Source organism: Oncorhynchus tshawytscha, unplaced genomic scaffold, assembly GCF_018296145.1.
Source record: "Oncorhynchus tshawytscha isolate Ot180627B unplaced genomic scaffold, Otsh_v2.0 Un_scaffold_1_pilon_pilon, whole genome shotgun sequence".
Taxonomy (NCBI): Eukaryota; Metazoa; Chordata; class Actinopteri; order Salmoniformes; family Salmonidae; genus Oncorhynchus; species Oncorhynchus tshawytscha.
This window is the reverse complement of record NW_024609676.1, coordinates 272,501-289,014: the sequence shown is the minus strand read 5'-3', so window position 1 is coordinate 289,014 and position 16,514 is coordinate 272,501. Positions and strand designations below refer to the sequence as shown.

The window sequence follows — 16,514 nt, the reverse complement described above, 5'->3', positions numbered from 1 at the left end:
CTCTATTGAACCAGTATCCCTACACATATGGTACTGGAACTGACCCTGTATATAGTACACTTACTTACTTTGTCTCTATTGAACCAGTATCCCTACACATATGGTACTGGAACTGACCCTGTATATAGTACACTTACTTACTTTGTCTCTATTGAACCAGTATCCCTACACATATGGTACTGGAACTGACCCTGTATATAGTACACTTACTTACTTTGTCTCTATTGAACCAGTATCCCTACACATATGGTACTGGAACTGACCCTGTATATAGTACACTTACTTACTTTGTCTCTATTGAACCAGTATCCCTACACATATGGTACTGGAACTGACCCTGTATATAGTACACTTACTTACTTTGTCTCTATTGAACCAGTATCCCTACACATATGGTACTGGAACTGACCCTGTATATAGTACACTTACTTACTTTGTCTCTATTGAACCAGTATCCCTACACATATGGTACTGGAACTGACCCTGTATATAGTACACTTACTTACTTTGTCTCTATTGAACCAGTATCCCTACACATATGGTACTGGAACTGACCCTGTATATAGTACACTTACTTACTTTGTCTCTATTGAACCAGTATCCCTACACATATGGTACTGGAACTGACCCTGTATATACCAGTACACTTACTTACTTTGTCTCTATTGAACCAGTATCCCTACACATATGGTACTGGAACTGACCCTGTATATAGTACACTTACTTACTTTGTCTCTATTGAACCAGTATCCCTACACATATGGTACTGGAACTGACCCTGTATATAGTACACTTACTTACTTTGTCTCTATTGAACCAGTATCCCTACACATATGGTACTGGAACTGACCCTGTATATAGTACACTTACTTACTTTGTCTCTATTGAACCAGTATCCCTACACATATGGTACTGGAACTGACCCTGTATATAGTACACTTACTTACTTTGTCTCTATTGAACCAGTATCCCTACACATATGGTACTGGAACTGACCCTGTATATAGTACACTTACTTACTTTGTCTCTATTGAACCAGTATCCCTACACATATGGTACTGGAACTGACCCTGTATATAGTACACTTACTTACTTTGTCTCTATTGAACCAGTATCCCTACACATATGGTACTGGAACTGACCCTGTATATAGTACACTTACTTACTTTGTCTCTATTGAACCAGTATCCCTACACATATGGTACTGGAACTGACCCTGTATATAGTACACTTACTTACTTTGTCTCTATTGAACCAGTATCCCTACACATATGGTACTGGAACTGACCCTGTATATAGTACACTTACTTACTTTGTCTCTATTGAACCAGTATCCCTACACATATGGTACTGGAACTGACCCTGTATATAGTACACTTACTTACTTTGTCTCTATTGAACCAGTATCCCTACACATATGGTACTGGAACTGACCCTGTATATAGTACACTTACTTACTTTGTCTCTATTGAACCAGTATCCCTACACATATGGTACTGGAACTGACCCTGTATATAGTACACTTACTTACTTTGTCTCTATTGAACCAGTATCCCTACACATATGGTACTGGAACTGACCCTGTATATAGTACACTTACTTACTTTGTCTCTATTGAACCAGTATCCCTACACATATGGTACTGGAACTGACCCTGTATATAGTACACTTACTTACTTTGTCTCTATTGAACCAGTATCCCTACACATATGGTACTGGAACTGACCCTGTATATAGTACACTTACTTACTTTGTCTCTATTGAACCAGTATCCCTACACATATGGTACTGGAACTGACCCTGTATATAGTACACTTACTTACTTTGTCTCTATTGAACCAGTATCCCTACACATATGGTACTGGAACTGACCCTGTATATAGTACACTTACTTACTTTGTCTCTATTGAACCAGTATCCCTACACATATGGTACTGGAACTGACCCTGTATATAGTACACTTACTTACTTTGTCTCTATTGAACCAGTATCCCTACACATATGGTACTGGAACTGACCCTGTATATAGTACACTTACTTACTTTGTCTCTATTGAACCAGTATCCCTACACATATGGTACTGGAACTGACCCTGTATATAGTACACTTACTTACTTTGTCTCTATTGAACCAGTATCCCTACACATATGGTACTGGAACTGACCCTGTATATAGTACACTTACTTACTTTGTCTCTATTGAACCAGTATCCCTACACATATGGTACTGGAACTGACCCTGTATATAGTACACTTACTTACTTTGTCTCTATTGAACCAGTATCCCTACACATATGGTACTGGAACTGACCCTGTATATAGTACACTTACTTACTTTGTCTCTATTGAACCAGTATCCCTACACATATGGTACTGGAACTGACCCTGTATATAGTACACTTACTTACTTTGTCTCTATTGAACCAGTATCCCTACACATATGGTACTGGAACTGACCCTGTATATAGTACACTTACTTACTTTGTCTCTATTGAACCAGTATCCCTACACATATGGTACTGGAACTGACCCTGTATATAGTACACTTACTTACTTTGTCTCTATTGAACCAGTATCCCTACACATATGGTACTGGAACTGACCCTGTATATAGTACACTTACTTACTTTGTCTCTATTGAACCAGTATCCCTACACATATGGTACTGGAACTGACCCTGTATATAGTACACTTACTTACTTTGTCTCTATTGAACCAGTATCCCTACACATATGGTACTGGAACTGACCCTGTATATAGTACACTTACTTACTTTGTCTCTATTGAACCAGTATCCCTACACATATGGTACTGGAACTGACCCTGTATATAGTACACTTACTTACTTTGTCTCTATTGAACCAGTATCCCTACACATATGGTACTGGAACTGACCCTGTATATAGTACACTTACTTACTTTGTCTCTATTGAACCAGTATCCCTACACATATGGTACTGGAACTGACCCTGTATATAGTACACTTACTTACTTTGTCTCTATTGAACCAGTATCCCTACACATATGGTACTGGAACTGACCCTGTATATAGTACACTTACTTACTTTGTCTCTATTGAACCAGTATCCCTACACATATGGTACTGGAACTGACCCTGTATATAGTACACTTACTTACTTTGTCTCTATTGAACCAGTATCCCTACACATATGGTACTGGAACTGACCCTGTATATAGTACACTTACTTACTTTGTCTCTATTGAACCAGTATCCCTACACATATGGTACTGGAACTGACCCTGTATATAGTACACTTACTTACTTTGTCTCTATTGAACCAGTATCCCTACACATATGGTACTGGAACTGACCCTGTATATAGTACACTTACTTACTTTGTCTCTATTGAACCAGTATCCCTACACATATGGTACTGGAACTGACCCTGTATATAGTACACTTACTTACTTTGTCTCTATTGAACCAGTATCCCTACACATATGGTACTGGAACTGACCCTGTATATAGTACACTTACTTACTTTGTCTCTATTGAACCAGTATCCCTACACATATGGTACTGGAACTGACCCTGTATATAGTACACTTACTTACTTTGTCTCTATTGAACCAGTATCCCTACACATATGGTACTGGAACTGACCCTGTATATAGTACACTTACTTACTTTGTCTCTATTGAACCAGTATCCCTACACATATGGTACTGGAACTGACCCTGTATATAGTACACTTACTTACTTTGTCTCTATTGAACCAGTATCCCTACACATATGGTACTGGAACTGACCCTGTATATAGTACACTTACTTACTTTGTCTCTATTGAACCAGTATCCCTACACATATGGTACTGGAACTGACCCTGTATATAGTACACTTACTTACTTTGTCTCTATTGAACCAGTATCCCTACACATATGGTACTGGAACTGACCCTGTATATAGTACACTTACTTACTTTGTCTCTATTGAACCAGTATCCCTACACATATGGTACTGGAACTGACCCTGTATATAGTACACTTACTTACTTTGTCTCTATTGAACCAGTATCCCTACACATATGGTACTGGAACTGACCCTGTATATAGTACACTTACTTACTTTGTCTCTATTGAACCAGTATCCCTACACATATGGTACTGGAACTGACCCTGTATATAGTACACTTACTTACTTTGTCTCTATTGAACCAGTATCCCTACACATATGGTACTGGAACTGACCCTGTATATAGTACACTTACTTACTTTGTCTCTATTGAACCAGTATCCCTACACATATGGTACTGGAACTGTATATAGTACACTTACTTACTTTGTCTCTATTGAACCAGTATCCCTACACATATGGTACTGGAACTGACCCTGTATATAGTACACTTACTTACTTTGTCTCTATTGAACCAGTATCCCTACACATATGGTACTGGAACTGACCCTGTATATAGTACACTTACTTACTTTGTCTCTATTGAACCAGTATCCCTACACATATGGTACTGGAACTGACCCTGTATATAGTACACTTACTTACTTTGTCTCTATTGAACCAGTATCCCTACACATATGGTACTGGAACTGACCCTGTATATAGTACACTTACTTACTTTGTCTCTATTGAACCAGTATCCCTACACATATGGTACTGGAACTGACCCTGTATATAGTACACTTACTTACTTTGTCTCTATTGAACCAGTATCCCTACACATATGGTACTGGAACTGACCCTGTATATAGTACACTTACTTACTTTGTCTCTATTGAACCAGTATCCCTACACATATGGTACTGGAACTGACCCTGTATATAGTACACTTACTTACTTTGTCTCTATTGAACCAGTATCCCTACACATATGGTACTGGAACTGACCCTGTATATAGTACACTTACTTACTTTGTCTCTATTGAACCAGTATCCCTACACATATGGTACTGGAACTGACCCTGTATATAGTACACTTACTTACTTTGTCTCTATTGAACCAGTATCCCTACACATATGGTACTGGAACTGACCCTGTATATAGTACACTTACTTACTTTGTCTCTATTGAACCAGTATCCCTACACATATGGTACTGGAACTGACCCTGTATATAGTACACTTACTTACTTTGTCTCTATTGAACCAGTATCCCTACACATATGGTACTGGAACTGACCCTGTATATAGTACACTTACTTACTTTGTCTCTATTGAACCAGTATCCCTACACATATGGTACTGGAACTGACCCTGTATATAGTACACTTACTTACTTTGTCTCTATTGAACCAGTATCCCTACACATATGGTACTGGAACTGACCCTGTATATAGTACACTTACTTACTTTGTCTCTATTGAACCAGTATCCCTACACATATGGTACTGGAACTGACCCTGTATATAGTACACTTACTTACTTTGTCTCTATTGAACCAGTATCCCTACACATATGGTACTGGAACTGACCCTGTATATAGTACACTTACTTACTTTGTCTCTATTGAACCAGTATCCCTACACATATGGTACTGGAACTGACCCTGTATATAGTACACTTACTTTGTCTCTACTTTGTCTCTATTGAACCAGTATCCCTACACATATGGTACTGGAACTGACCCTGTATATAGTACACTTACTTACTTTGTCTCTATTGAACCAGTATCCCTACACATATGGTACTGGAACTGACCCTGTATATAGTACACTTACTTACTTTGTCTCTATTGAACCAGTATCCCTACACATATGGTACTGGAACTGACCCTGTATATAGTACACTTACTTACTTTGTCTCTATTGAACCAGTATCCCTACACATATGGTACTGGAACTGACCCTGTATATAGTACACTTACTTACTTTGTCTCTATTGAACCAGTATCCCTACACATATGGTACTGGAACTGACCCTGTATATAGTACACTTACTTACTTTGTCTCTATTGAACCAGTATCCCTACACATATGGTACTGGAACTGACCCTGTATATAGTACACTTACTTACTTTGTCTCTATTGAACCAGTATCCCTACACATATGGTACTGGAACTGACCCTGTATATAGTACACTTACTTACTTTGTCTCTATTGAACCAGTATCCCTACACATATGGTACTGGAACTGACCCTGTATATAGTACACTTACTTACTTTGTGTTCTTTCTTCTTTTTATATCTTGTGTGTTTTTGTTCTACCTTTTTATTTGTAGTATTACATTGTTATTGATTACTGCATTGCTGAGGTTAGAGCTTGAAGGAAAGGCATTTTAATGTACTTGTGCATGTGACATGAACAAATTGAAACTACCGGTCATTTCCGTCCTCTAACCGGGACGCTGTGACAGTTGTACCTATAATCTAAACCAGCACCTTTATCAGAGACCACCACATGGTGACACTCTTTTTCACAGTTTGTTTCTCACACACACTGACTGCATTTTACAAGTTCGTATAGGCTAATAACCAGTTATTCTCATGTTTCGGTAGCCTAAAGGAAAACAGTGACATTTTGAAGAAAGACATGCTTAAGGAAAAAAGAGTAAGCATTTAGGAGTAATGATGAACCCAGACACTTCCACCGTGTTTTTCGGATAGGCCTACATCAAACAAAACACAGAACGATTTGATTGAAGCATTTTCTAATGTAAGGACAGACGGATGGACTTCATTTACAAGTAAAGGTAGACCTAAACGCATTTCCCAGGGATAGGCTACTGTTGACATTGTGACCTGTTGTCTTTGCTGCTCATTTCAGATCAATCCGTGTTGGATAAAGCTACAGGACCCAACGTTTTTTAGGGTGATCTGGTGTTGGATGTGCGATGCTCCTCTTTCGTGTTTAAAAAGATGAATAGTAAAGTGCAACCGAGACTCTTAAAGAGCAACAGGAACAGACTATCAAGAAAGGTCAGAGAATTGTCTATCAAAGGCAAATGGGTTTAATATCATTGTAAAAATGAACAATTTTATTATAAGGCAATACTGCAGCAGAGTGACATTGAGTGATTCTGGGATGGCCTCTTTGTCTCAATAGTATGTCTCTTGGTACACCCAACCTGAAAGAAGAGACAATTCCCGAGAGAAGAAACAAATTAGTTCGATTTCATCTTGCCACACTGCAAATCTCCACGAGACAAATGATAAAATACCGCACTCCCAATCTTACATGTCATTGTCATGTTCTTGTACAATAATTGACAGTGACGGCCAATTGTCGGCGTTAACTTAAAAACTTGTTGTCGTCTGTAGACCCTGAGCACTTACCTCCTGTGTTCCATCGCATGATGTATTTTCTAACCTCATCATAGATGAAGATGAGCAGGGTGTAGGGAAAGGCACATACCCACCAGAAAGGCCTGAGGAAAAAGACAAGGAAATAGAAAATAAAAAGATTTGAGGTAAAAGTGAATGAAAGACAAGTGGAAAGAGGGAAGGAAAATAAAAAATAAAATAAATTGAGCGTAAATCTGGGAGCTGCGTATTCTCCCTTGGTTGGGTAGTAAACTCCATTACACTGGAGCTGCGTATTGATCCTGTGAGACCGCAGTAGTTTCCGCCCTTTATAATATCCACCCATTTTCCACCTCATCTTTTAAAACAGAGGGTGACCTTTGTTCCAAGTTGGTATACAGAAGAGCATAATATAATCTGAAGGGTCTATTGCTCACTTGAGTGGGTACATTCTGATGGCAACGTCCATTCCAGGGCAGTAGGACAGGAAGAGAGCCAGGGCGGATTCTGAACAAAGTCCGAAGATGAGAACACGGTTCCTGAGGTGGGAGGAAAAACAAATTAATTTTGATGGATTTAAAACCAACAGGGTGGATATTGATTTTTGAAGTGAGTCGCAGGGCTGTATGAACGTGTGTGTGTGTGTATGAATGTGTGTGTGTGTGTATGAATGTGTGTGTCTTAGGACCCAGACCACGGAGATCGATGTGTGTACTTACTTCATTAGTCCCTGCTGAAAGAAGGAGTTCTTCCTGGTCTTACAGACGATCAAAACGGCCCACTGTGCAATCACAACAGCGGCGAAGTACGCTGTGTGGCAGGTGAACTCAATTATCTTTCTGCTCTCATATGTCTGAAGGATAAGGGGAGAGAGAGAGAGAGAGAGGGGGGAGAGAGAGAGAGATAGAGGGGGAGAGAGAGAGCGCGAGGGGGGGAGCAAGAGGGGGAGAGAGAGAGGGAGAGAGAGAGAGAGAGAGAGAGAGAGGAGGGGGGGGCAAGAGGGGGGCAGAGAGGGAGAGAGGGGGGGGGAGAGAGAGGGGGAGAGAGAGAGAGAGAGAGAGCGAGAGGGGGGGAGCAAGAGGGGGAGAGATGTGGGTAGATAGGGAAACAGAGGGGAGAAGGGGGGACGTGTTTATTACAATGTTACTAAATGTGTGGTGAGAATGTGAGCAAGCGACAGCAGTGGAATCCACAAGTGCACAAATGGAGGAATAGTAGCAAGCTGTCTACGAAGCCCAAAGCATGGAGAGGACGTTGGGGGTTGTGTGGTGCAGGGCCGAGGCTACAGACCTGTCTCTCTGGCAGTGACTGTTCGTCCACTGACTATCTGAAATGCAAGCTGTGCAACAACCCTGATCCATAATCCCAGCCATGACTTCCAAACTTTTTTTAATACTATATCACATTTATTGATTTATTTAGTTTCCTTGAATTTCCTGATGGAATAAACTTAGTGGAATGAACAAAATCTAAAAAATGGGAGAGACTGAAAAAGTTCAAATGGAGAACTCATCACACAAGAAGGTACTCAAAACAAGGATAATGCTAATCCCTTCATATAAATGTAATAGAACAGGCTATGAGCTATAAACCTGCCAATTTGACTGGTAAACTGATGCCAGCCCATCCATTATGCCATCATTGACTTGAATGGAGATGCCCTTTCTATTCATTCTATTTCTATGAATCCGTTAGTAAGATAGCAGTACTCAGTAGCAGTACTCACCCACTGCTGGCCGTAGCTGTCCTCCAAGTCGTTGATATACTGGTTTTCCCAGTCCAAACGGATTCCTAGCAAATCCATGGGATAGAACCCGTTCTCAGCCATGATTACAAAGTATGTGAAGAAGCCGGCTGCGGCCAGCATCACTCCTGTGAAGAGGAAAAAGGAGGAGAGCATTTGGTAACACTTTATTTGGATAGTCTGTAGAGCATCCACAGATGGACTAACATCAGTAACATTTCAACTAACTATCTACTAACCCTAGTCCTAACCATAACTTTACCTTACCCTAACCCTTACCCTAACCCTTACCCTAACAAGCAGTTGCTAATCAACTGTTAGTCTGTTGATAGTATGATGTTTTGTTGATAATACAGATGGACTATCCTAATAAAGTTTGACCAAGTATTTTGTCATTGAAGACACATTGATCAGATTGTAAATGTGCTATGAAACAGACTGGTCAACATACAACTCATAAAGGCAAAACAGAAGCCTTACCAAATTGACCATAGGCCACACTAATGAGTCTCTCGTTCACCAGTCGGTCTGTTTTGGGGTTCCGTGGCTGTCTCTTCATGATGTCATTCTCAGCTTGTTCATAGGCCAGGGAGATAGCGGGGATCTTGAAGGTAACAATGGGAAAAGATCACCCGAATTAGAAACATATCGTTGGTCACTTCGATGTTTGTGAGAATATCTTCTGAACAACCTCTGAAATGACCACGGATATTGTTTGTGGTGATGCACCAGAACACATTGACAGATTGTTCACCAAGGAGGAATATCCACATCTGAAAGACCCACCATGTCAGTTCCCAGGTCGATGCAGAGGATGGTGACGGTCCCTAGGGCCAGTGGAATGTTGGCGAGGAGCAAGAAGAGGAAGGGGGTCATCTCTGGAATTTTACTGGACAGGGTGTAGGTGATGGACTTCTTCAAGTTGTCAAAGATCAGACGGCCTGGGGGGAAATAGAGGATGGACGGGATAGTCAGGGTGATGACAGAAGGATGGAAAGACACAGCAGATTGATAATCATCGGCAGAGCTCCTCATACCCTCTTCAACACCAGTCACGATGGAGGCAAAGTTGTCATCCAGGAGGATCATGTCTGCAGCCTGCTTGGAGACGTCAGATCCAGCGATACCCATAGCAACACCGATGTCAGCCTTCCTCAGAGCAGGGGAATCGTTCACACCATCGCCTGTCACAGCCACAATGGCCCCCTGTGGATAAGTAAGAGAGGTGTTTAGTAGGATCGGACCCTTTTTTCAATTTTTGCCTAAAATGACATACCCAAATCTAACTGCCTGTAGCTCAGGACCGGAAGCAAGGATATGCATATTCTTGATACAATTTGAAAGGAAACACTTTGAAGTTTGTGGAAATGTGAAATGAATGCAGGAGAATATAACACATTCGATCTGGTAAAAGATAATACAAAGAAAAAAACATGCATTTTTGGTATTTTTTCGCACCACCATCTTTGAAATGCAAGAGAAAGGCCATAATGTATTATTCTAGCCCAGTCGCAATTTTGATTTTGGCCATTAGATGGCAGCATTGTATGTGCAAAGTTTTAGACTGATCAAATGAACCATGGTATTTTTGTTTAAAATGCTGTATATGACTGCCCAAATGTGCCTAATAATGGTTTAATAATAACTTTCAAGTTCATAACTGTGCGCTATCCTCAAACAATAGCATGGTATTATTTCATTGTAATAGCTACTGTAAATTGGACAGTGTAGTTAGATTAACAAAAATGTAAGCTTTCTGCCAATATCAGATATGTCTATGTCCTTGGAAATGTTCTTGTTACTTACAACCTCTTGCTAATCTCGTTAGCCTATGTTAGCTCAACCATCCCATGGGGAACCCACCAATCCTGTAGAGGTTAAAGATCTTAGCAACGAAAGATGCAATGATCCTGACTGACTCATAAGCATGGATTAATTAACTCAATAGTACCTGACGCTGGCAACCCTCCACAATAATCAGTTTCTGCTGAGGAGAAGTTCTGGCAAACACAATCTCAGTGTGATGCTTCAGGATGTCATCCAACTCTTCGGGGGTCATGTCCTTCAGCTCTCCACCGTGGACAACACAGGCCTTGGCATCTCTGCATGGCACAAAGACGGAAAGCTAAAATATAAGCTAAATATAACTGGCTTGTATTTTTCACAAAACGGCTAAATATAGGTTTCTGTCACTCCTCTTTAAGTGTAGACAGTGTGATGACATACACTGAAATGTTCCCTAACAAACTGCAACATACCTTGGGTTGACCTCAGAAACGGGGATTTTCAGACGAGCAGCAATTTCCTCAACAGTCTCGTTGCCCTCAGAGATGATGCCCACACCCTTGGCAATGGCCTTCGCAGTGATGGGATGATCCCCAGTGACCATGATAACCTAAGGGTAGGACGGGAAGTTGAGTGGCCTGTTCACAGTGGCTGCTATGCGTGATGGCCGAAGAGTCTTGAGTTTACTATGATATTGCCATACCTTGATTCCAGCACACCTGCACTTGCTCACAGCGTCAGGCACAGCAGCACGGGGAGGGTCAATCATGGACATGAGGCCAACGAAGCACAGATTCTCAGTGGGAAAGTTCACATCTTCACAGTCAAAGTCAAAGCCTTCTGGAAACTGGTCATCAGGGAGCTGGAAATGGCAGAAACCTGGAAAGGACGCAGAGGCAGAAACAACCTAGAACAAATTCTGCATGTTCAAGACTGTACATTAGCTCCCAAACCATTGAATGAATATGTTTCCATATTGGTGTGCCCTCTTACCCAGCACTCTCTCTCCCAGTCCTCCTAGCGCTTCGTAGGCTTTCTGAAATGATTCCTTTATCTCGTCATCCAGAGGATGTTCTTTGCCTTGGAGCAAGATGGTGGAGCAGCTGTCCAGGATCCTCTCAGGGGCTCCCTTCATCACCAGCAGATGATTGGACTCGCCGGCCGTGCTGTCCTCATGAATGGAGAGCTAGTGGAAGATGAGATGACACCATGAAGAGGGTTGACTTTATTTTAAATAACTCAGAAGGGAACCAGTGAGCCTGGTAAAGTAAAGTTATGGCTACTTATTGGATGTAGATACCCAGTAGCAGTTACAAGCTGACTGGATGTAGATACCCAGTAGCAGTTACAAGCTGACTGGATATAGATACCCAGTAGCAGTTACAAGCTGACTGGATGTAGATACCCAGTAGCAGTTACAAGCTGACTGGATGTAGATACCCAGTAGCAGTTACAAGCTGACTGGATGTAGATACCCAGTAGCAGTTACAAGCTGACTGGATGTAGATACCCAGTAGCAGTTACAAGCTGACTGGATGTAGATACCCAGTAGCAGTTACAAGCTGACTGGATGTAGATACCCAGTAGCAGTTACAAGCTGACTGGATATAGATTCCCAGTAGCAGTTACAAGCTGACTGGATATAGATTCCCAGTAGCAGTTACAAGCTGACTGGATATAGATACCCAGTAGCAGTTACAAGCTGACTGGATATAGATACCCAGTAGCAGTTACAAGCTGATTGGATATAGATACCCAGTAGCAGTTACAAGCTGACTGGATATAGATACCCAGTAGCAGTTACAAGCTGACTGGATATAGATACCCAGTAGCAGTTACAAGCTGACTGGATATAGATACCCAGTAGCAGTTACAAGCTGATTGGATATAGATACCCAGTAGCAGTTACAAGCTGATTGGATATAGATACCCAGTAGCAGTTACAAGCTGACTGGATATAGATACCCAGTAGCAGTTACATACCCAGTAGCTGACTGGATATAGATTCCCAGTAGCAGTTACAAGCTGACTGGATATAGATAGTAGCAGTTACAAGCTGACTGGATATAGATACCCAGTAGCAGTTACAAGCTGACTGGATATAGATACCCAGTAGCAGTTACAAGCTGACTGGATATAGATACCCAGTAGCAGTTACAAGATACTGACTTACATATAGATACCCAGTAGCAGTTACAAGCTGACTGGATATAGATACCCAGTAGCAGTTACAAGCTGACTGGATATAGACTGGATATAGATACCCAGTAGCAGTTACAAGCTGACTGGATATAGATACCCAGTAGCAGTTACAAGCTGACTGGATATAGATACCCAGTAGCAGTTACAAGCTGACTGGATATAGATACCCAGTAGCAGTTACAAGCTGACTGGATATAGATACCCAGTAGCAGTTACAAGCTGACTGGATATAGATACCCAGTAGCAGTAGCAAGCTGACTGGATATAGATACCCAGTAGCAGTTACAAGCTGATTGAGAAAAGCCATCCATGATTTTAAGTCCATCACACCATATTTTAGATCTCAGTAGTAAATATGTAGTAAATATTTCAGTTTTTACTTCCATAGTTTTTTTTCCATGTGAAGCACATTGTGTTGCATTCCATGTCTGTAATGTGCTGTGTAAATAAAGCTTGATTAAATTTGATTGACCTTGTGGTTACCTGGTATTTGTTGGTGGAGTTGAAGGGGATCTCAACGACTTTGCTGTACTTTTCTCTCATGTCTTTGACAGACCCACAGCACAGCTCGATACACTTCAGCAGGGCAGTCTCTGAGGCATCACCGCTCACATCTCTCTTGAGGATAGGTACGTTGTTCTGTTCGGCCAGGAAGACGGCTCGGTTGCACAGGCCAGCGACTCTAGCCAGGGCAGCCCAGGTGGCAGAGCTTTTGTCGAAAGAGGTACCACTCTGGTTCTCTGTGGTGTCAGCGTCATGGATCTGGTTGTCGAACCACATGTGAGCCACAGTCATTCTGTTCTGGGTCAGGGTGCCAGTCTTGTCGGAGCAGATTGTAGAGGTGGACCCCAAGGTCTCCACAGCTTCCAGATTCTTCACCAGGCAGTTCTTCTTGGCCATACGCTTGGCAGTCAGAGTTAGACACACCTAAGATGGAAATCCATAGCAGAGGGTTAAATAATAGAAAATTAGACAAAATATGTTTTGTTGTTGTAACAAAAAACCTATTTTGTCAAATGTTGTATACATTTTTTAAATTAAGTTTTTGTTAAACATGACTTTTCATCAGCACTCACAGTTACAGTAGCCAGGAGACCCTCTGGCACATTAGCGACGATGATTCCAATGAGGAAGATGATGGATGGCAGCCATCCATAGCCCAGAATGACGGAGAGGATTAAGAAAGTCACACCGAAGAAGACGGACACACCGGTGATGATTTCAATGAAGTGATCAATTTCAATTCCGAGAGGCGTCTGCCCACTTTCCAGACTCATGGCCAACGCGGCGATACGACCCATGATAGTGTGGTCACCAGTGTTGATGACGATACCTCTGGCAGTTCCTGAAAGGGTCAAAAATTGAGTATATTGTTTAGAACAGGGTTCTCCAACTGGCGGCCCGTGCGCCGAATTTGGAACGCGGGTGGTTTAATTTAGCCTTCCCATGATTTCTGAGCAATTTATATATATATATATATATATATATATATATATATATATATATATATATATATATATATATATATATATATATATATATATATATATATAAACAAAATTGTTAAAATAATATATAAAAAAACATAATATATATATATAAATAAATATTTATAATAAATATATATAATATAAAAAAATAATAAATAAATATAGATATTTGGGGGGGGGGGCATTTTCATTGTTGGACGTAAAACTAAAATTTAAACCCCCAGGAAATCAGCTCCAGGTGATTTTAATTTGGGAAATATGTTCACAAGTATTCCCACACATAATAGAGAGACACGTGATCATATACAAATGTAAGCAAGGTTTGAAACGATGATATCATTTTTGCCTAAAACGATATCTGTTTGGGCTTCTTGCAGCCAATTATGTTCTGGCTCCCTGACCATCTGCCCAAGAACAAAAATGGATGATTTGATGATTCCTAGTTTAGAATCACAAAGAGACAATTTAACACTTTTCAAATGCCTCCCTTTCCTACCCACATCTCAGTAGTTGGTATTCAGACTTACTTTATGGAGGCGCTTAACAAGGTTTCCTTGCGAGCAGTGAATACATGTAATTAAACCTCAGAAAACACACCACTTGGTGGCCTACCAATTCAATCAGGGAGTTTTTGTTTAATTCGTTTTTCTGTTAATTTATCTAAAGTAATCTCTTTAAATACCTGTGTACCTTATATTTGAATTTGATCGCCACAAGATTTGATTGTAGAGAATGTGTTGAGAATATAGAACGACAGAGACAACTATGTGTTTTCAAGGCTGTTTCAGAACCCATGTGTACATTTTAAAACACTGATTTTACATGAATCCTACTTCATGGAAAAATAAAGCCTTTATGCACAAATAAAGGTGTTTTCATTCATTTTGAAAGTTGCCACATTCAGTTAATCAATGGTAACGTTGAAATGAGTCTAACCTATAATAGTTTTATAATTATAATATGGAGAATAGTATAAAATAGTATGATATAGTAAACATACCCTAATTGCCCGCACTGACCATGGAACTGTGCAAAGTGTTGCGCTGTGCGTATCGGTTACAGCTCCAGAATGATTTAACAGGCCAAAAAGCCCCCGATTTATTTTTACTACAATTTGTATTGGGCCTTCATGAAATAGTATACTCTATTACTTGACCCTCAGCCACAGGCACAAAGACGTGACAGCGTTTATTGATGAAAGAGAGAAAGGTAGGCTAAATCAAACGATGTGATGGAATGATACGAATGTAGAGAAGGGAACGAACACTAAATATACGTGGTTATTATGTACAGTCACCAACCGATATAATAAAAAAACAAGAAACGTTGGAGCATATGTTTAAAACATCCTAAAGGGCACAAAGGTTACATTTGGCGCAACTCTTTACCTTGTCATCCCATTTGGCGCGTGTCTCCAAATTTAATTCCTGCAAGTTATAAGGCCATACAATAAAAAAATCTGCATAACGGCACATATTTCATACTTCACTGTGGGGATTACTCATTTACCTAGCTCTTATCAATTATCTCTTGTCAATTTATAAATGACAGTGCATGGAGAATGCTGTTACTTATATCGGGAAAAATAAAGTAGATGCTTTTCCACTTATAACCGGCATGTTTGCTCGACCTTATTAATGGTGATGGAATTATTTGGGTATTAAATCAAGGTCAGACACACCTCCGACACACCTCCATTTCTGGCGTTTCCCACATGCTTAAATTCAATGGCAGAATACAAACAGAATAGAAACAAATACACAGTGTATAAAAAATGAATAATGTTCAATACACGCGCTTTTAACTCCGGTCTGAATCCCCTCTTAAAATAACGAATATATACAAGTAATTTGAACTATTCAATAATTGTAGATAGTTACAGAAGGTACTTACCCTCAACACAGTTGGTAGAGAAGAAGGCAATGTTCCTGGTTTCCAGGGGGTTGTCATTGCTAAAATCGGGACTACGAGTTTGGGGCTCAGATTCACCAGTGAGAGAGGAGTTGTCCACCTGAGTGGGGAAAGATAATTGTGTCAATACAACAACGAATTAATTGCGTCTGACACGTGACTTAATGTTTT

The 16,514-nt window shown here is 40.4% G+C and overlaps 1 protein-coding gene across 1 annotated transcript in view; it reads right to left on the bottom strand.

Moving 5' to 3' along the window:
- Window positions 1–6,903: 6,903 nt before the first annotated feature.
- LOC112240137 (sodium/potassium-transporting ATPase subunit alpha-1-like) overlaps window positions 6,904–16,514 on the bottom strand; it is a 14,531-nt gene continuing 4,920 nt past the window's right edge. Inside the window, exons 7-21 of the mRNA XM_042316867.1 lie at window positions 16,326–16,443; window positions 14,019–14,287; window positions 13,426–13,869; window positions 11,734–11,926; window positions 11,444–11,619; window positions 11,214–11,350; window positions 10,907–11,057; window positions 9,993–10,161; window positions 9,742–9,896; window positions 9,436–9,559; window positions 8,938–9,083; window positions 7,931–8,064; window positions 7,649–7,750; window positions 7,245–7,336; window positions 6,904–7,036 (exon numbers count right to left, since the gene is read on the bottom strand). Coding sequence (XP_042172801.1) covers window positions 7,008–7,036; window positions 7,245–7,336; window positions 7,649–7,750; window positions 7,931–8,064; window positions 8,938–9,083; window positions 9,436–9,559; window positions 9,742–9,896; window positions 9,993–10,161; window positions 10,907–11,057; window positions 11,214–11,350; window positions 11,444–11,619; window positions 11,734–11,926; window positions 13,426–13,869; window positions 14,019–14,287; window positions 16,326–16,443 — 2,439 coding nt within the window. The 3' untranslated portion in view covers window positions 6,904–7,007. The remainder of the gene's footprint in view (window positions 7,037–7,244; window positions 7,337–7,648; window positions 7,751–7,930; window positions 8,065–8,937; window positions 9,084–9,435; window positions 9,560–9,741; window positions 9,897–9,992; window positions 10,162–10,906; window positions 11,058–11,213; window positions 11,351–11,443; window positions 11,620–11,733; window positions 11,927–13,425; window positions 13,870–14,018; window positions 14,288–16,325; window positions 16,444–16,514) is intronic.